The sequence below is a fragment of the Leucopleurus acutus genome (assembly GCF_964270905.1).
Source record: "Leucopleurus acutus genome assembly, chromosome: 14".
In the NCBI taxonomy this organism is placed as follows: Eukaryota; Metazoa; Chordata; class Mammalia; order Artiodactyla; family Delphinidae; genus Leucopleurus; species Leucopleurus acutus.
The window spans coordinates 83327531-83348681 of record NC_139156.1 but is presented as its reverse complement, the minus strand read 5'-3'; the positions used below and the strand labels follow the sequence as shown (position 1 = coordinate 83348681).

The 21151-nt window shown below is 46.5% G+C and overlaps 1 protein-coding gene across 1 annotated transcript in view; it reads left to right on the top strand.

The window, feature by feature from the left end:
* COG2 (component of oligomeric golgi complex 2) overlaps positions 1-19848 on the top strand; it is a 41501-nt gene extending 21653 nt beyond the window's left edge. Inside the window, exons 9-18 of the mRNA XM_082854164.1 lie at positions 2069-2195; positions 5509-5648; positions 9908-9969; positions 11173-11324; positions 12944-13141; positions 13998-14070; positions 14371-14513; positions 16104-16243; positions 17454-17637; positions 19184-19848. Coding sequence (XP_082710290.1) covers positions 2069-2195; positions 5509-5648; positions 9908-9969; positions 11173-11324; positions 12944-13141; positions 13998-14070; positions 14371-14513; positions 16104-16243; positions 17454-17637; positions 19184-19285 — 1321 coding nt within the window. The 3' untranslated portion in view covers positions 19286-19848. The remainder of the gene's footprint in view (positions 1-2068; positions 2196-5508; positions 5649-9907; positions 9970-11172; positions 11325-12943; positions 13142-13997; positions 14071-14370; positions 14514-16103; positions 16244-17453; positions 17638-19183) is intronic.
* The last annotated feature ends 1303 nt before the right edge of the window (positions 19849-21151 follow it).

Sequence of the window (21151 nt, the reverse complement as noted above, 5' to 3'; positions counted from 1 at the left end):
CAGCTTCTGCCTGCAGGTGCCCTTTATAGCTGGGGACACCAGCGACGTTCAAGATCTATCTTCCGAAGAATGTGCATTAGCTTTCCTAACTGTTGATCTCACAGATTTAAGTTTTCTCTTTGGGGCTTTAGTTAGACATTTACTTTGGGAATGAGGTGATCTTGTCCTTCAGTGTTGTTCAGATTATGTGCATTTGTATTTTCAAATCTTCAATTCTGTTCCTTCTTTCTTCTGATACCTTAATAGAGCTACTTCTTATTATGGTTAAAAGTCTATGATATGATACATGGAATTGGGTATGTGGGACACAGGCATCTTCTTTCCCTCCTGGACCCTCCTCCAATCCCACCAGTAATTTCTCATCAATTCCTACCTATTATAGAATGAGATTATCTGATAGCTCTTTCTGAACAGTAAAGCTGAATAAGCTATTTGTCTTGATAGTTTCTGCTAAGCAGGAAAATTATGAAAACTTTTTACTGTTTATTTTTAAGACTTATCAGAATGTTAAATGCCAATTTGTTATCACCACTTAGCTACACAACTCCCCGTTTTGCTAAAAAAATGAGACCGTATATTGCATGGATGATCAATTTTAAAGACAGTTATCTTAATATAGAGCATATCAATAACGGAGCAGTCAAAGTGGGTCGATCGGTGTGATGGTGTTGCTTAAAGCTACTTACAGGTCTTTAAGTTCAAGAGAAACTTAAGGAACCTGCTTTTTTTGTTTATGTACTTGTGTATTTAACCACTATTAACATAGCACTTATTGTATGCTAGGCACCATCCTAAATGCTTTACAAATATTAATCCATATAATGACCCTGTGAGGTACGTATCATTATCATCCCTGTTTTGAAGATGAAGAAACCAAAACACAGAGAAGTTAAATGACCCAAGATTTGAACTCACGTACTCTGGCTCCCAAGTGCATGCTTTTATCTCAGTGTTGTCTCTCATCTAAGTTTGTGAATTAGAAACCCAGAGTCCAGCCTTTTGGCTAAAAATGCAGACTAAAGCATGCACACACAAAAAACACACAAAAAACATTACCGTTATCAGTTTTTTGTATTAAGATTTGTGATCGAGATTTTACGTAAAATAGTCATAGAATTTTAGAACTGAGGGTAATCTTAGGGATAGCTGAATCAGAAAGTTGTTAGTAATTGGGCAATTAGCATGATTTATAGTGCTTTAGAGTTGAGTGGTGTTAAGGTTGAATACAAGACTGCTTTTCTTTTTTTTTTTAAATATATGTGCTGTCCTGTAGGCGTTATTGTTCCATTTACAGAGCACAGGCAGAGTAGATGTAACATAATTCTTCTTTTTTTAAAAAAATTTATTTATTTTTGTCTGCGTTCGGTCTTTGTTACTGCGTGCGGGCTTTCTCTAGTTGCGGCAAGCGGGGGCTACTCTTTGTTGCGGTGCGCGGGCTTCTCATTGAGGTGGCTTCTCTTGTTGCCGAGCACGGGCTCTAGGCGCGTGGGCTTCAGTAGTTGCGGCGCACAGGCTCGGTAGTTGTGGCTCGTGGGCTCTAGAGCGCAGGCTCAGTAGCTGTGGCGCACGGGCTTAGTTGCTCCACGGCGTGTGGGATCTTCCTGGACCAGGGCTCGCACCCGCGTCTCCTGCATTGGCAGGCGGATTCTTAACCACTGCGCCACCAGGGAAGTCCCACAAAGACTGCTTTTCCTGTGGTATTAAACTGCTTCTTTTTCAAGACAGAGTATAAACATGGTAGCCCATTTTAGGGGAGAAAATTGTGCCAAGTTAAGTCGGTGTAGTTTTCCATTACCCTTGACCCCAGCTTGCTTACTACTTGATAGATAGATGTAGGAGTCAGGACACAGAGGATGTGTCAGGTTCAAGGTGAGAATGAGATCAAGGAGTGAAATAGAAGTTTGGGTCTAAGAACAAACTAATAGACAGATACCGTTTTTTAAAAAAGGTTGAAATAAATTTTAGGCTGAGGAACTTTTATTTTAATAAAAGCACCACAGTGGAATTTTGCTTTTTGGAAGTAGAAGATTCTGGTGTATTTGACTGAAATTTTCCTCTTATCTTACAGTGAAAAAGGCAATACTGTTCCTGGATATGATTTTTTGGTGAATTCTGTCTGGCCAGAAATAGTACGAGGATTAGAAGAAAAATTGCCCTCACTTTTTAATCCTGGGAATCCCGATGCCTTTCACCAGGTACCTTTTCCTCCATCGTCTTGATTCTTGAAGATGTTAACCTGAGACTTTAGGATAATCATATCTTTTCTGCACAGTCTTGGTTCTGTGGTTTTAGGAAAAACCATAGTCTGAGTTACGTAGCAAACATTTACCTTAAAACACGCACTGTTTTATTCAAGTCATAGTCTCTGATAACTTCAAGGACTAAGAATATTTTTTAGAATGTAAAGTAAAATTCAGTCTAGATGCAATTGGGACTAGATCTGAATATTCTAATTTTTAAAAAGATCCTAAGGGCCATTAAAAACAAGGCTGTTTGCAGTTGTTTTCCATGAAAAATTAAGTTTGTAGATATCTACTGTATCGTTTTGAAGGAAAACGATGTATTGGATTGGATTTTAAAATGCAATATGTAAGTGTTCTCTATAATTTGAAAGATTAGGAGGCCTCGATATTTTCATTTTTTTAAAAAAAAACATCATTTAAAAGACTTCATGGTTGATATTTCAGTAGACTCGTATGTTAATTTTCCGTTGTACCATTTTTTAAAGATAGTACGTAGTGTCCCGGAGAAGAATAAAGGCTCTCGGCCAGGTGGCCTGAGTCCGTGCCCAGCTCCCCTGCTCAGTACTCGTGTTGCTCAGCCCCTCGGTGCCTCTCCTCTCCTTCCTGCTCTGGATTTTGAGTTTTGGGTTTTCGATTGTTTTATTCAACATGACAGTCTTTGTCTTTCACTTAGGTAATTTGTTAAATTTACAGTGATCGTAGTGACTGATATATTTGGGGTTTCTTTGGTTCTTCCTGTTTGTCCCATTTTTCTTCCTCCTTTTCCTTTCTCCCTTCTTTTTTTCTTTCCTTTTCCACCTTCTCTGTATTTTGGACTTTTGGGGATTTGTTTTCCTCATTTATTCTGTTTTTCCCCTCTACTAATTTGGAAGTTCTACCCTTTATTTCTTTATGTATTAAGTAACCTTAGTGGTTACTTAACAGAATCTAACGCTCACTGGTGTTCTTCAGCCTCCCAAACAGCACAGGGATCTTAGAGGACTTTGATGCCAGTCGCCCCATTCCATCGTATCTATTACTGTTTCCAGGGTCTTATTTCTATTTTCATTTTTTTTATCCCCCAAATTGGGCGTTATTTTTATTGTTTTACGTGGTCATCGTTCTCCTCTCAGAATTATTCCACGTGTTTATCATTTCCTTTGCTTCCTGTTCCTTCTTGGATGTTTGACCTTTTTTCTGGGATCATTTTCCTTCTTCCTGAAATTCATCTATTAGCAGGGCCTGTTGATAATAAGTTTCACTTTTTTGTGATAAACCCTCAGTTTGTATGTCTGACAATAACTTTATACCTTTTGTGTTTGAAAGGTAGTTTTGATGGAAGTAGAATTCTCTGCACTTTGAACATTGTCTCTTGACTTCCGTTATGAAAATAGTTATTGTTGTTTCTTTGTAGTTACCATGCCGTCTCTCCCAAATCTTGCCTGTGACTCTAGTGTGCTGTTTCATTATGAGAATCTCGCGTGGGCTTCTTTTTCTTCATCGTATTTAGGATTTGTTGGCGCTCCTGAATCTGAGGGTTGGTTTTTAATCAGCTCTGTCTCATTTTGATTCATTAACTCTTCAGTTGTGCTTTTCTCTCATTCCTCTATTATTTTCCTCTAGAACTTTTGACTAGACTTCCTCACTTTATCCTTTGTGTTTCCTGAATTCACTTTTTAATTTTTTGTCTCTTTGTGCTCATTCTGGATAATTTCTTGGGGCTTTTCTCCTAGTTCACTGATTCCTTCTTCAGATTTGTCTAAACTCCTTTTCACCTGTTTCCAATTTACCCTTATTTTCGTTTCTAGAAGTTCTATTTGCTTCTTTTTCTAACTCTGCTTGGTCAAATTGCTTATTAATTTTTAAAGTGTAGAGAGGCACAAGGTGAGTGCGGTGAGCCTGGGGCCTGGTAGACTTCCAGACAGGTAAGACAACAAACTGGGAGCTTTATTGTCCCAGAAATACCACCGATCTGTTCTCCTGGCCCGTGGTACAGTGTGCTGAACAATATGAGGTCTTGAGCATTAGCAGTTTAAGACCCTTTTCATTCCTCTTTAGAGAATCATTTTGATCGTGTTAGGCTCAGGAGATTTTGCAGCTCAGAAATGAAGCTTTCTGCTAGAGTGTCGACTTTAGAATTCTAAACCAATACTTAACGTTTGCGGGTACAAATATTTCTTGCAGGAAATGCTTTCAGCTTTCAGTTTTAATGGGACATGCTTTTGTGAAGAGAAAAATATTTTTGTATTTTTTCAACACCCATTATATGCAGGGGTATAGTTTTATCCCAAAAGGGATGAGTAATACCTTTCTTTGTCTCAACTCCACACATGTAGACCGCACTCAGGGGATTCAGTAAGTGTAGCTCAAAAGCAGTTGAAAGAAATTGAACACCTGTGCTAGTGTTACTGCACTAAAATTCCCACATAAGCACAGACATCATCATATTCAGGTGATTGGTTTGGTGACCCAGAACAGAGTCCCTCTTAGTGAGAAGTACATGGGAAGTCCTGCAGTGTCCTCCCCAGAGCCTGGGGACTGGGGAATAGAGCCCTTGCCGAAGGAATGTGCAACTGCAGTTTCGCACTGCTGACTGGCGAGGGGTCTGTTTCCCCTATTTCCTTGCTTTGTTTCTGGGTAAATTCTCTCTGAGCCTAAGCGGAAGAGGAAGCGTCATTTATAAAATGGGGGATGATATAAAAGTAGTTACCGGGTAGGGCGGTTTTCTGGGTTAAAGTAAGAAAGACAATTTTAAGCACTGTGTGAGGATGATAAATATTAAGTAAGTGTTAGCTTCTGCTCTTAATGGTGTTGTTAGATTCCTCCTGTCAATCTTCACGCTGTGCCATCTATAAAAAGAATGTAATTACTCACATGGTTTGAGTCTTTCTTTCCTTTTTAAAATTTTCTACTTCTTCTTCTTCTGGAGAGGCAATGAAAATTATACCACTTAATCTGCAATCTCTTGTGATTCCAATGGACTGGGTTAGGGGTGCCCTAGAAGATGGGGGAGAGCTGTCGCTTAAAGACCACTGGACTTAGGATGCCTGGGTCTCCTGACGGGCTTGCCACCTAGGACCTTGAGCACGTCACAGAACCACTTTGGGCATTACTTGATCTTTAAGCGGGGACCTTGGAAGGAAGATCCCATAAGGTCCTTATCAGATCCAGAAACTATGATTCTGTGTGTTGATCTTTATCTTGATTACAGCTTTTTTCACTATATGATCCCAGTTCTGGTTAGTTCACTTAAAATGAAAATGCCACCTGTTTGTTCTTATTTTAGAAATATACCATAAGTATGGATTTTGTAAGAACATTTGAACGGCAATGTGGATCACAGGCCAGTGTAAAAAGATTAAGAGCACATCCCGCCTATCACAGCTTCAATAATAAGTGGAACTTGCCTGTGTATTTTCAAATAAGGTCAGTAATTTACCCCCCCCCCCCACCTCCACCCTTCTGAAATAGAATTTGAGCACCAGTTAAGTATGTTGGCTCCAGCTAACAGCCCCTTCTTGATCATCATACTGTTCTTTGGGAAACAAAATGTAGAGTGGAAGTGCACAGGAAGTATCGTGATTGCCAAAGTTCTGGCTTGTATGACAGAAAGATAAGTCTTACTCCTTGGTCATTAGACAACTGAGAACATTAGACTCAGAGTGAGCGAGACCAGGCCTGGCTTCATTCCCACGTGCTACGTCCTTGTTCGTCGTGAAGAGACAGAAAGAGCGGGTCGCCTAGCAGCTCTTTCTCCCCGTTTTCCTCTCTCATCACCTGCTTCAAATAGCAGACCTACCCTGCATTTGTTGGTTTGCTCATCTGGAACATTTTTTGTCCCCAGAGGGAGTCGGGAGAAGTATTCTCTCTTAAAGTAGTCTCTGTAGCTGATTCCGTCGTAGCAGTTGATAGTAATTCTACCTATTGTTTTGGATTCCTTTATAATACTTTGTGACATTTTTTCTCTCTATTCTGGAAAACGGTGACACGTTTCTTCCAGATGTCATAATGATATCACCTGTGTCAGTAAGTGGTTCTGTAGACTGTTTGGGGAAATTTAGGATAAATTCTTAACAATTTGTGTTCCCTTAGAAGAATAGGTGATAATAGCCATTTGTGCAGATTCTCTTGAGTGAGATCACAGTAAGCTCCTCCGTAGAACGGCGTTAACGAGAGCATTTGAGCTAGAATGCTCTTTCAAGACTCAGGCTTTTTGTTTAAATTGTTGGATGTTTTCATTAATTATGATGCAGTCCTTCCCCAGGGTTCTAAGGAATAATTACAGAGGGAGATATACTAAGAACTAGATACCTTGATTTGTAATTACTCGCCATGATTGAGAATGTATGTAATCATCTTTTGATAGCGAAATCGTAGCTGTCAGACTGTTAGTAAGATGCCCTTTTACACACAATACTGGGTTTTATGCTTAATTTTTCAAGGTTACATTATCCTGTAGGTGGGAAATTAAGGATTTTTTTTGTGTAAGATACTCATGGACTGCATGGGAAGTAGTCGTTACGTGATGATCAAAACTAAGCCAGGGCAAGAAGCCCTTTTGGTTTGTGAGAAGAATTTAAAATGGTGAAGCATCATTTTAGAGCATAAGACTGCAGTAGAGAAATAATGTTTCAACTGTCCCATGTCTTTTGTAGTCCAGGTTCAAAGTTAGATTGCTTTAGATATCCAATGCCATCAGCCCATACTCCCGTCTACTGCCTCCGAACCCCTCTTTTCTAGTCATTTTCCCCAGACCCCAGGGCCCCATGCTTGGTAATCTTGCACTGTCACCTTGCTTCCTGGAGCTCTGGGCCCCGCAGGGGCGGCACAGCCCGGCCTCGGCAGGTTCTCCTCTCATTATACGTTCTCTCAAAGCTGGTGATTGAGCCTTAAACTCTGTCGGAACTCAGCCAGTTCCCTGAAAGACGTTTTCACCTTCAGCAGATTTTAGCCATAGCATTCAAAGGGATTGGTTAACTTTTCTTTGTGAACAGTTTTATTTAAAATGCATAAAATTAAAAAAAAATTATGTTTGAGTTATGAAGTATGGAACTTCATAACTTTCAATACATCTGCCTTTCCGTTTAAGAAATAAATTCAAGTAATACTTTACGGGACGCCGTTCTGTTGACCTTTATCAGGCATTAGATTGTTTATTCTGAGGGACGACAGAATGTTTTGCGAACACCGCTGGGGTCAGAGTGGTAGTGTTACCTGATTCACCTCAGGGTCATTTAAAGTAAGCCTAAAGCCAGTGGGGTGATGATGTGTTGACAAGTTTCTAGGAAGAAGTATTAATATTGCACCCTCAGTAACAGGTGGATGCTCCCGGTCTGACTCTATGCCTGCATCCCCGTCACCTTCAGGAAAAAGGCAGCCCTGGCCCCCACACACCGTTCTGTGAGCACTTGTGCACCCCTCCTGCCCCTGGTACCCTACTGTGTCTGCGCTTCATTTGTTCTTACAGGAGTATCGGAAAGTAGGGTTAGGACTCCGTTTCTCATAGGAAGAGATTAAATGTACATGTGCGCAGAACAGTCTCAAATGGTAGCGAATCAGTGGCTGCCTGGAAACTGGGCTGGTCACCCTTTAAATGCCACAGGCAAAGTGTTAGGTCTTTTTTAATTGAAATCTCGCTAGAATGTTATATGCTCCCAGGACGGTCACATGTGTGTTCTGTGTCTGTCACATTCAGCACGCGCTGAGCATGGTGTAGCTCCTTTATGACATGGAGTCCGTGTGGCACTAACGTACCTTCCTTTCCCTCCACCCTCCGCAAGTGTGTGCCTGCGCGAAGTAGAGACATGCGTTGGGAAGTGCGTCTCCAGGCCCTCCCCAAACCCAAATGTAAGAATTTGGGAGTGTTTGTATTTGGGGTTGCCTTTCTTACAAATCTCCTATCAAGAGTAGAATAGCATCCCATATACACATGAAGACTACAGCACAACTTTTCAAATTCCACCAAAGTAACATCTCACTTTGTTTCTTTTCTAAGAAGTATAACGTATCACTTCAATCCTGGAAGTTACTGCTCAGCAAGGCTGTGCCAGGGGCTGGTGCTGGGCTCCTGGCCCTTGGGGGCTAAGGGGACAGCTGGGTCACGTGACATAGACAGCTTTCCTTTCAAGGGTCCAACAGCTGGTCCCACGCAGTCAGCACGTCTGTGTGAAATGCACTGGTGTCGGGTCTGCTGCATTTTTCTTGCACTTTCTCGTTTGTGTGTTTATCAGAATTGTCACAGACGTACATGTAATTTTATCCCGTGTCTTTACTTACACTGAATTACACCTGCTCTTCTCATGGCTGCAGAGCTGTGAGCTGACCTCTCTTCGTGCTGCGCTCAGCACGGATGTGCTGCGCGTTTACAGGCCCTTCCCTTCCTTGGGCCTGGTGTTCCCGTTGTAAATGGTGCTGTGTTAGCTGTCAGGCCTTTTCCGTGTTTTGCGTGGATTTGGAGGAAAGGTGGGCTGAGGGTCTGAGGCTGACGCAGGTGCTGGTTTGCTCCCTCCACTGCGGGGCAGCCCCTCCCCGTCCTCACTGTGCTCGGGGCCACCGCCTTCTTCGCTGGGCCCCGGCGCTCTCTTCTGTTCCCCGCTTGCCTTCTATCACTTGCTCTCTCTCTGCCTCTCCCTGCTGCTTGGAGAGACTAGCCTTTCGCAGGCTTCACGGGACAGAGGGCGAGTCCTTTCCCTCCCTGTGGTGTAGGGACGCTGCAGGCACTGGCCAGCTCCAGTGGCCAGGGCGGTCCAGAGTCCTCCGCTGTCAGCCACTCGCACCTTTGTGGCGGACGGGGTGGCTGCTCCTTGTGTGAAGTGCTTTTACTCCTGAAAACCAGTCTCTGAACTGCTTTTAAAAAGCACGTGAGTGCTATCCAAAAACCAGAATTACGACTTCAGTAAATTGAAGCATGTGTCAGAATTTATTGCTAGCAAAGGAACTAGCAGGTGACAGAAGAGTGTATGGTAAAGAAAGTATGAAGATGGAAGAGCTATATAGTTGGGAAGAAAGATGCTACGTAAGCAGCTAGTTAAGGAAATACGCACACACACACACACAAAGTTTTCATTTCAGAGTCATAAAAATGTGTCCACACTAGTCATTAAAATAGAAGTCTGTGACAGGATGGTATGAGGGGACAAGTGGGCCAGCAGAGGAAAAAGAAAACCCATCAGGAAGCAGACCTTGAGCCTCGGGGCCGGGGCGCCAGTTACCATGACAACGTGAGAGACCGGCAGCAGGGCAGCAGATGTTCGAGGAGCGTCAGGCAGAGAGCTGTTCTGGTGTAACCGCCTCTACCTTCAGTGATTTTTCTCAAGCTGCGAACAAAGACACAGAATACAGCTTTCCCATTTCTTAGTTTGGGGGACATTCACTTTCTTCTGATAGGGCTGATGTAAGGGGATTGGAAAAACCAGTCTTACGGCCTTGAAGTGATTACCTGATTATAGCTGGTGGGACTTGCCAGAAATGGCTTCCTAGTGGATTAATTGAGACACGTTTATTTCCTGCTCGGTAAAAAAAAGTCTGGAGAACAGGCATCAGGGCTGGTGCGGCATCTCTGACAGCGCTGGCCTCACCAACAAGCCAGTGGAGGAAGGTCCTGTTTTGTGGGGAGAGGGGAGGATGGGTGGGACAGCCGCCTGCAGCAGAGAAAACAACAGTTTACGCTCTTGTTTTTCTCTCAGATTTAGAGAAATAGCGGGATCCTTAGAAGCAGCACTTACAGATGTCCTGGAAGACGCACCAGGTAACTTCCTCAAAGTGACAAGTGACAGGCTGTCACTGAGTTAAGTAGGCTCACCAAGTCATCTTGGGGATCTCAGTATCCTGGGGGTACTTTTCACCTTTTCCTGTCTTCCAGTAAGTTAGACCCAAAGGTGTACTTTAACTTCTTTTTTTAAAAAGGGTTTATAGGGCTTCCCTGGTGGCGCAGTGGTTGAGAGTCCGCCTGCCGATGCAGGGGACACGGGTTCGTGCCCCGTGAGCCACGGCCGCTGAGCCTGCGCTTCCGGAGCCTGTGCTCCGCAACAGGAGAGGCCACGGCAGTGAGAGGCCCGTGTACCACAAAGAAAAAAAAAAAAAGGTTTATAGAGCTTCTTGCTGTACAGAGATGATAAAAACGCTGCTTTAAGAACACAGGAAGGAGACCTCATTTTCATTCCTCAGTATAACGTGTCAAGGGGATATAACCGCTGCTGTGCTTAAGGGAGCAGCCCTTTTTGTAGCCAAGTGTCCACGCTCCACTTCTCTCCGAAGCTGAGGTGAAGGACCAGGGTGGCCTTCCCTCTGGGCGGGGAATGGCTCACAGCGGGGCTCCTTGCCCCAGGCCTCCAGAGCCCTTGGGCCAGTCCTGGGACAGTGCGCAGGTGACCGGGGTTAGGATACACTTTGCAGACACGTTTGCATCATTTGCATCCCTACAGCCTCGTTCACCTGTGTCACGTTGTAGCCATGCCCGGTGGCCACTCACCTAGTAGGTGGCTGTTCCTATAGCTGCAAGGGTCTTGGGGCAGCTCCACTCCGCTTTCTGCTCCCTTTCGTGCAGCCAAGTTCCATCTAAACTGCACTCTTTTAGCCTCAAAGTTAGTTTCCAGCTGTTTTTGCCCAAAATGGCCATATGTAATCGACATCCTGTGTTGAAATAGCATATTCAGGAGGGAAGGAGAAGACAGGACAAATTCAGAACTGAAGGTGAAACCCTTGCCAGTGGCTGCCTCTCCAGCTGGTGCTTGTTGATCTGGTATGAAGTACCTGCTGGCTGGCGATTCTGAACGCCGTTTATGTCTAATGCCTGTCAGATGCCTGGGAGGGGGAGCCATGTGAAAGTAGAAGGACCTCCCTAAAGCTTTGCTGACCAGAAGGCCGCTGCCTTCACCCTTGGGGTGTACGTGGAACATTTTAGCCGTTAGCCCTTCAGCTGAGATTCCTTAACCGTATGTTTTTTGTCTAGCTGGAAGTTCGTATTGCCTCTTGGCTTCTCACAGGACGTGGAGCAGCCTGCAGAGGTGTTGGTCTGACCAGATGTTCTTGCCGTTGCTGGTGCATCGTCTGTGGAGACTCACTCTGCAGATTCTCGCGCGGTACTCCGTGTTTGTCAAGGAGGTGAGGGCTGGCGGGTGGCTCATCCCTAATCGAGGCTGAAACGAATTAAAGATGGGTGAAGCCGAACGTGCTGAGAGTCTTAAAGGCCGTGTTGTCATGAGAGGTTGATGCGGGGACTGCAGGCCAGCTTCTCAGTTGCTACCCAATTCCGCTTCTGGGTTTCCTTTTCACTCGTGCGTGTGGCCTCGAGGGGCGTCTGCTGTCACGTGGTCAGTGCTTTGTCGTTTGGAAAAGCCCTCACCGGCCACCTCATTTTTCCCTTCTGAAAACCAGGATCTTTGCCTCCAGACTAAAACAGAAATGAACATTTCTAATGAAATGATCCTAATGAAAATGATTTTTAAAATGCGTACTTTAGTACCTAGTCTTTGGAAGTGTAAAAACTCCAAGTGGTTGAGATTAAAAGGTAGTAGAATTAATTAACCTTCCCTCCATTTCAGAAGTAGTAGTTGGATGCATTAAGCGTCCGCACGCCTCTGATGGTTTATTAGATATTGTGCGTAAAGCCACGGGAGTACTCGTGTGGTCCCCTGCTGAGCCCCCAGCCCCGCCAGGCCCTGCACCCGCGTCTCAGAGATGCCTGCTGCACGGACAGCTCAGTGACAGACGCACCCCCCGGCCACGGCAAGGTGATGAGTATAAAAGAGATGTGAGCAGAAGCTTAGGGAAGACGACACGAGGAAGGCCTCATCCATGGAGAGGAAAGCACTCTGTCATCTGGAGCAGAGGGTCTCAGCGGAAAGAGCGCAGGCTTGTGACAGCGTCAGACCTTGGCTCTGCCACTCCTTATCTAATTTCATGGTCTTAGGGAAATTGAGTCTCAGATTCTTCATCTGTAAAGGAGGAAAACAGCTTCTGTCTGTGCTTGTCGTGAGGAGTAGAGAGAGGTTTGACCAGCAAACTGATAACCAAGGGGCCTGGTAGACGGGCGCTCCACGGCAGCTCCTTTCCTCCTCCGCCTTTGCCTCTCTGCTCAGAGGGGTCTCAGGAGACCACCGTGCTCCATGAAACTGTTCACGAAGACCGTGCAGTTCCTGGGCACGGTCGGGTTGGTACACTTCTGTTAGGCCTGGGCCTGCTACGCCACGCCCAAGCAAGATGCTAGCCAGCAGTTCTTCTCACATCCAGAATATTCCGTTCTTTTCTCGATCCCAGTGCACGTCTCGTAGGTTTTTTTCCCTTGTAGCAAAAATCCGTTATGCAAAGAACACTTCTGTCGTTTGTGTTATTTGAAGCATAATTAAGGTTTAGATTTTGATTTTTTTACCGTTATGATGATAAATTTATTAAGCAGATACCATAAATTATTTACCTTAAGCAGTTAATTAATTTTTTAAAACCTATGATGTTCTACATCTTAATTTTCCTTTAGTTTAGGGGCCTGTGGTTTCATTTCTGCCTGTTACCTAAGGAGGGGAAATGCACAGGGGGTTGCAGTTTGTCCCGTTTCTCTGTTTTCCACACCTCCCTGGGGAGAGGGCTGTGGTGTTTGTCATGAGTAAACTTTCACTGAATCCTTTGTAGACAGCTGACATTTTATGGTGAGTCACTGACCTGTATAAGTGCGCATGTATCTTGCTGGTGGAAACACATTTAATCGTTGAAACCCTTTTGTTCAGCTTTTACTCAGGCCCATCTCTAATGAAAGTGCCAAGGATATTAAAAAGCCTTCGGGAACTGGCAGCAAAGATCCTTCCGTCGCCCAAGGAAACTGCGAAGACCGAGGAAGCGGCCCTTCCGAGACGAAGCCCGTCGTCCCCGTCTCCAGCACTCAGCTTGTTTACGTGGTCGCAGACCTGGACAGGCTTCAGGAGCAGGTGAGCCTGTGTCCCGGAGGAGTTCTCAGTACCGGCTTCAGTGTTTGCAACGGCTGGCCTCACGGGGCTTAGAACTGTGGGCCCAGGGCACCCTGAGAGCTCGTCCGTTCACCTCGCTTCTGGGTGTTGCTCTCGTTTCCCTGCCCGGCGTGCTCGCTCCCCCGTGCTTGCCAGTCCCGCCTAGGATGTGCTAGCCCAGAGCCTCGGCTTCCCTTCAGCAGTGACGCCACAGTCTAGCAGCACGCCAGGCACCGCCGTTTTTTGCATTAGCTCCGCCTACTCTGTGCAGGCATGACCTTTAGTGGTTGGATTTTAATCGTTTCTAATTCACTTACCCAGTGTTTCAGGGTAATATGTAATCTTCAGTTATACTTTGAAAGTGCTGACCTGTTAACACTTCTTCCTGTTTTCTCCAAATAGCTTCCATGTTCTTGCTTTTACCATTAACAGAACTTTGTGGGATGAATGTGTTTAAGCGCTGTGATATGTAATTCTGCTTTTCTCAAGTTTGAATATTTTGTGGTGCTTGGACAGATATTGTATGTTTGGAGCAAAAACGTGGTCTTTACCATGTGTTTTTTTGGTACTGGGGAGAGCTGCAGAATAGAAAAGGATTTCGCATGTTTTCTGGGTCTGTGAATAGCCATGAAAATGCTATTTTCCATGCTGTTGGATTCTTTCATAGTGAAAGCATTAATTAGGAATTTTGTTTTCTTCTGATGAAAACCACTGGAAGTTCTGAGTTTAGTTTTATCGTTCATTAATAATATTCTAGAGTTCGTAGATGCATAAAGAATTGACTCTTCCTTTGATTTATAAAAAGTAACTGAATATATAAAGTGCATGTTTATTTCAGCTTCCAGAGCTCTTGGAAACAATCAGGCCAAAACTTGAAGTGATTGGCTTTAAGAATTTTTCTTCTATCTCAGGTAAAAATGAATCTTTAGATTCAGCAAATCTTTGAATAAGAAATAATTTACAATAGAATTTTAGAGACCGTAGGATAAATTTTAACTAACCATTTTCTTCTCTAGTTGTACATCCTTGGTGGTTTCTGTATTCTGTTCTGTGTTTATAACTTCCTTGACTGAGATATTTTGTTTAATTCTAATGATTTGATTTGATTTGGTTTGTTGTAGTATGCTCTCTAAATATGTTGACGGTATTTAAAGTAGAATTCACCCCTGGGCCTGGATAGTGTGATTAAACACATGCTTCTGTCTGTGCAGCAGCCCTGGAGGACTCCCGGCTATCTCTGTCTGCCTGTGTGCCTGCCTTGAGTGACAGAGTCACCCAGGACTTGAGTGAGTCTTGCTTCAGTCACCTGAAAAGTGCCCTGGAGGTTCCCAGGCTGTACCGAAGAACCAACAAGGTCAGTGCCCTCACTGAAAAGGGTTTCGAGGTTGGGAAATGTATATCAGGAAGGCCAGAGAGGGAGGAACTGGTTAGGCGAGGGACAGAAATAGGTTCTCGGGGGGAGAATCCGTCCCCTGGAGAGAAACCCTATTCGTCAGAAGGGGGCTCCTCAGTACATGTGGCACAGACACAACTTAGGTAGTTGGACTTGCACAGCACGGACTTCTGGCCTTAAGGAAAAATGGTATTTTCAAAGAAAGCATTTTAATAAAATACTTTTAAGTCCTACCCTTCTTTTGGTCTTCATATCTTATACTTGAAAAGCTTTGAATTTACCTTATTTCTTTTATATTGTCATTGGAAGTACCTGCTTTCTCCTGTCTTTTACTAGGTAAGGTATAAAAAAGGCTGCATTAAAAAATACGAAAGGCATTTATAAGGTGAAAAGTTAGGCTCACGCTGGTGCTCAAAGTCGAGCTCTGTGCCCCCACTCTGTAGAGTGGGGGTGGGGCCTTTGCTTTTGCCAGCGTCTTACTTCTCCCTCTTGAACTCCCACTTTCATGCGTTCATTTATGCTCATTTCGTTCTTGTCAGTTCTCACTTATTTTCCCTCTAGAGTTTCTTTTCTCCCAGTTGGATAGTTGGATTTTAGGCCATTTACAACTGAAATTATTCTCAGGAACTGTGAGAATCTCCTGCAGCATTGTGCTCCTTTGGAATACCCCGGAGTTCCTACAGACACGCCTGGGCGGGGCCGTGTCTTTGTTGTGCGCTGAGCCTGCGGCCTGGTCTGCTGCTGTCTGGTCTGCTGCTGTCGGGGTTACTCATCCCGCCCTGCCTGTGTTCTGGGTGCAGCGAGCGGCTGGGCTGAGTGCTGAGCTGAGACCCAGCTCACCTCCGCTGGGGCTGTTCTCCTTTTCCTTTTAAAATCTGGGACACGCCAGCAGAATTCCCATTTCTAGCAAGAGTACCTTATCTCCCGATTTTCTGGTCTGAAGTGGGAGAGACCTATTTTATTTTGCCAAATTCATTACTTTTCCTTTAGGAATCTAGCAACTTTTCCTTTTCTCTTCAATGGGGTGTTACATTTACCGAGCGCTTGCATCGTAGGTCAGACACCATGCTAAAGACTTTATACCCTCATTAGTCCTACAGAGTGAGCGTCCGTGTCCTTACTCACGGATGAAGAAACCAAAACTAAGAAAAGTCAGACAGCCTAGATCCTAAGCTCTCACGTGGTGGTCTGTTGGCCAGCAGCGACGGTCGCTGGTGGGAGCTTGTCAGAAATGTGCCATCTCGAAACTTGGCCCCGTTCCCCTCCCTGCAACACACACCGAATCAGACCCGGAGTTAACGGGGCGGCCAGGCGGTCTGTGTGCACAGCAGGTTAGGGAGCCTGAGTCCAGTCGCTCCGGGCATCGTCCTCCCCGGCTGTCTCTCCACGGCTCCCTCTTGGTCTCCAGGGGTCTTTCTGTGGACAACGCTTGTATGTGTCTCAAAACTGGTACCTGCGTAATGCCCTTTTGAACGTGAGGTTTGGGTAACTTACTCTCTTTCTTCTTTTTTTTTTTCTGTTCATCTTTAACCCCTACCAACGTTATTCCAGGAGGTGCCAACGACAGCCTCCTCTTATGTGGACAGTGCTCTGAAGCCGTTGCACCAGCTGCAGAGCGGGCACAAGGATAAGCTCAGACAAGCCATAATTCAGCAGTGGCTAGAAGGCGCTCTCTCTGACAGCACGCATAGGTAAGCAACTTGACAGCGGACTATTCTGGACTTGCTTAGAAAAGCCCTAAGTCAGACATCACTGGGACCATCACAGGCTGCTTGTAGATAGGGTAGGAAGAGCATCCAGTGGCCTCATCGCTGGACAAGGCAGGGTGCGGGCACTCAGTCCCTCCCCGACTGTGCTCGCTCCACCCCACCCAAGGCTCTGCCTGGCCTCTCCCAGCTCACACACCTTTCGGGGCCCAGGCACACTGCCTTGGACTGTCCTTAACGTCGCTTCATGCAGGAATGTTCTGCGAGTCCAGGCACGCTTTCTCCTTTCAGGTCCTTTCTCTTCAGCTCTGTCAGTCCATGATGGCTCCAGTCATGCCACGTAATCAGCAGACTTGCGCTGGGGAGACCCATGTAATCAAGGAAGCGGAAGCACTCATTGTGCAGTGTAATTACAACTGCTGAAGGATGGGTGTCAAAATCCTAAAACTAATGAGAACAGGGGAGGTGTTCAGTATCACTGTGGTCGAGCATCTCTTCATTTCCGATTCCCCCTACTTTTCCCCAAATCCAGCACTGAGTTATGTCAGAAAGTATATTATTTGATTTTATTGTTGGATTTTTTTTAATTATTAATTTTGCAGTACTATTTTGTTTCTTTCTACCAGTTATGAGTTAAGCAGCATTTGTGAGTTAACTTAGAACATAACAATGAGTTATAATACTGTTTCTGTGGGGAAATGTATTCCAAATGCCAAATAACCAGCTTGTAAACAAAATTTTGAAATATAACTCATTTACAATTTGGAAATTATATTGAAACTATTTAAAGGCAATTAGTTTTATTTAAAAGTTCTGAAATACTTTTTAAAAGATGAGCTGTTCCTAGAACTGATGGTCAATGAGTTTGTTCCTTGCATTTGGGGAACGAGCTGCAGCTGTTCACCCTTTATATGAGAAAGACAGTTTGGCCTGTGATTCTCGCTTAGTGTTCAGGACTGAAATTTTAAACAGAATTCATGTACATAGTTGTTATGTTCCGAGAGGATGCAGTGCTAGACAGTCAAGACCCTGTTTGTCTTTCAGTCTTGAGAAACAGTACTTACCGTGGCTGGTTGTTTTTTTTTTTTTACTGGAATTGAATTTTTATCTTAAAAATCCCTGTTTTGGTCCACAAAGCTCACGGGCGTGTTTGGCGTTGAGTCTCTTTCACCAGTCTGTGTGTCTCGTGCTCAAGGTACTATGAGACCGTGTCGGACGTCCTGAACTCCGTGAGGAAGATGGAGGAGAGCCTGAAGAGGCTGAAACAAGCCAGGAGGACCGCTCCCGCCACCCCCGCCGGGCCCAGTGGCGGCGGCATGAGTGACGACGACAAGATCAGGCTGCAGTTGGCCTTGGACGTCGCATATTTAGGAGAGCAGGTGACCCGAGCGCCGCCGTCCTTCCAGGGGGCCTGCCTCCGCATTCCGAGGGCCCGGCAGCCAGCTGGTGGTGCACCTGAGCCCAGAGATGCTGGGAGGAGCCGGGAGTCCATTCCTGGTGCTGGAAAAGAGGGCCAGGGCCCCAGACGCTTGAAGGAAGAGGATGGGCCCCTAGGGAACATGAGAAAGAAAAGACAGGCTTTTTGAGGTCCAGGGAATTGACATCCTCTTGGCTCGCTGGCATTCATGTTCCCGAAGCCACTGGGGCTGTGCCCATGGGCAGAGATGGTGTCCTTTTGGTCCACTGCCTGGAACGTGCCTGATACGTCACGGGTGCCAGATGAGGGTCTTTTGAGATATTTGTTGGTTTGACTTTAGGAGAAGAGTTAGGCCGTTGACTTCTCAGTGCGGTGCTTGAAAAATGTCTCAGCACAGCTTCCTTGCTTCCCTGCCTGCGTTTTGTAGGTTTTCTATAAAACACAGATTTTTGTGTCACGGCGTGTGGACATTCACGTAGGTACCGTCACGTAGGGGCAGGTGTGGATTCCGCGCACGGCCTTCTGTCCTCACAGACTGTCAGAGCTTTGGGGTGTTCAGAAACTGGCTTTGTCAACTGCTTAGGTTTTCTATAGCAGTAGATCCTCAAGGAAGACCTTCTTGCTAGAGAAAAAGTGGGATCATAACATTCCCATCAGAAGATGCCTTGTTTTCTAGTCACTCTTTCATACAGTTCGGGGTCATCACTAAAAATCTGAATTTTTCCCCTTTCGGGTGAATTTAGAGATGCATTCTGGCAGAAGTCCATTGCCTTGTTTCTTTATTTCTCAAGAGAAACTCAGAAGTCTTTTGACAGGCAGGAAAGTCGGTTATAGACACATGAAGAGCAAACAAGCAAAAGAGTTGTGGGCCGGGGAAGGAAGGAAAAGGCAGTCCTCGACCCCAGCCCCCAGACGAGCCACAGCACGCCGGCAGAGACTCGATACTCTGTCTGGGTTTTTCCAGGTCCGCTTGTGCACGCGTGCGCGTGTAGTTCCTGACAGCTGTTGGGTTAAGGTGGGAGGGACGCTGCATGCTGCGTCTCTGGCACTGAAATAATCCACAGCAGCTGCTGTGCAAAGCTGTCTGACTGCATCAGCTTCTAAGAAAGGCTTGTGGATGACACACTAAGAAATGAAGGTCTCAGGCCGGTTGTTTTTTGAAAATGCTTCAGTTAAAAAATTACTTTATTATTTCTCTTAGTGTGAATTTTCTCTTCCAGTCCGCAAAAGAGGCTCTTATCCTGGTGAGAGTCTGATTTAATGAACTGAGATAACTTAACACTGGCTTCTTAGAATGACCCCCCGAAATAAATTCTACAATAAGGAAATTTTTTTTTACTGCATTTATTTGAAAGGAAGAAATATCCTACCAGTCACTAGGGAGCTGCCCTTTTCTGGTTCCGTGGAGGGTGAGGTGAGGGTGCGTGTTTTGTTTCCTTCTTTGTAAGGGTCTTCTCCACGTTCAGCTCACATCGCAGTAACTTGATTCATCCCCGTGGCCTTTGCAGATCGAAAAGATAGGCCTGCGGACAAAGGACATAAGAAGCTTTCCAGCTCTTACAGAGCTTGTTGCCGCTGCGAAGGACCAGGCAACGGCGGGGCAGCCTTAAGCACCTTGGAAGAGCCCAGGGGAGAGGAAGTCGGGCCTCGCGCCTGCACGGAAGAAAGCGGCTCTGTTCTCTCACGGCCTGCAGCCAAGAAGCGCTTGCACAGGGTCCCAGCAACGCGCCAGGACGGCCTCCCACCGCAGCGTATTTGGGTTTTCTTTCACCCAAAAAGAATACAAAAGCCTTTTTCCGTTGTATGGAAGATAGTTTTTAACTAAGACATTTGAAACTTTCTACTATAGTTTACAGAGCAAATTATTTTATTTTTATCGTAAATCTTAGCGTGGCAGAGCTGATTTCTAAAATATGATTGAAGGAAATATATATATGAATATAAAAAGTCGTCTCCCTGATCCTGCAGTTAGAAGTGGCCGGCTGCAGAGGGGTGACCATACTGTGTGCAAACGCCCTTCTCCACGATGCAAGTAACTGCCCAATTGCTGACTTTCTGGAAGACGCAGTCCTGGTGGCTCCCCCTCCCCCGTTAGGCGTTCAGGAAGAGTGCAGGTCACCCAGGCCTCTGTCAGGAGCAAGAACCAGTGGGGGGATCGGTCTCCTAAATAAAGGAAGAGTCTGCCAAAGCCTGTGTACCTCTAATGTGTGAATTCCGCACAAGTCAGATGCTCCTCGGCAGTCATGCCTCTGGCGACACGTCCCCTCCTCTTGGCACCTGCAGGGTCCTGTCCACCCAGAGCCTCCCTTCAGGCGCGTGGCAGTTCTGGTCCAGGGGAGGGTGACCCGACGCACCTTCCCGGCAACCGACGCCTGCGTGTCGGGGAGGGAGAAGAGTTGGGAGTGCTGGAAAGAGGTACTGAAAGCGCATGGCTGGTTTGTCGGTTCGCAGGTTCACACGCGCGTGCGAGCACTCGTGCCGGGCCGTGGCACGGGCCCCTTCAGCCCGACGACGATGCGAGAGCAGGTACGCCTCCTGCTCTGCCTTTGCGTTTCCTCGTGGCTCAGTCTGGTCGAAGGTTAGCTCTGTGGGGGAGAAGGGTGACCGGGAGTTAAGGGAGCAGACCTGGGAGGCATCAGCGGGGATTGGGCGGTGGAGCCAGAGCAGGGGCAGGGGAGGGGAGGGGAGGGGAGCCCCTGGGAGGGCAGCTGGTGCAGCTGGGCAGCGCTCTGGCCTCCTCCGCTCCCCGCAGGGAGGGCCCCGCCCTTGGACGGATGGGCGTCCTAACTCTGCGCAACATTAGGAAGCTGGCCAGAGGCGCAGGAGGGCGAGTGAGACCGTGGGAGGTACTGGCACTAAGGGGCTGAGCCCGCTTGGCCGGGGGCGCCGGCACCCCATTGTGCGGTGCTGGGCCCGTGGGCAGCAGGGGCCGGGGCGGGGAGAGCCGGCCCCTCGGCGCCGCCCCGGAGCTGCACGCACACCTGGGAGTTGGGGCGCGGCCTCGTGCCAGGAGGCGAGCCTGCAGCTCGGCGTAACGGGGTGCGCTGCACGCGCTGCATCACTGCCTCCGCATCGCGCGGTCTCCCTCGGGGCCTCGGCAGCCACGTGGCCCGGTCTCAGTCAGCGATAGGCTCTGGCGCTGTCCCCATCTCCCCGGCTGCTTTGCCTTTATCGGTTGTTTCAGGACGTGGTGGACAGGGATACAGTTTATTAGCCCCTCCAACTCCAGCACTGTTGTTCCCAGTTTGCAGGTGAGGAAACAGAAATTAAGGAGTGGAGTCGGTAACGGGTTTGGGATCTGATGACATCCCTCGGGGGGCGTGAGGCGCGTTCCCTGGCCGTCCTTGGGCCGGGGCTCGTGCCCAGCTGGAATGTCAGATTGAAGGGACCTGTAGTTGTCAGATGATGACCTTGTCACTGGATAAGCACTTCGCAACCCCAGGAAGACGCACGGTTGGCTGCAGAAATGTGTAAGA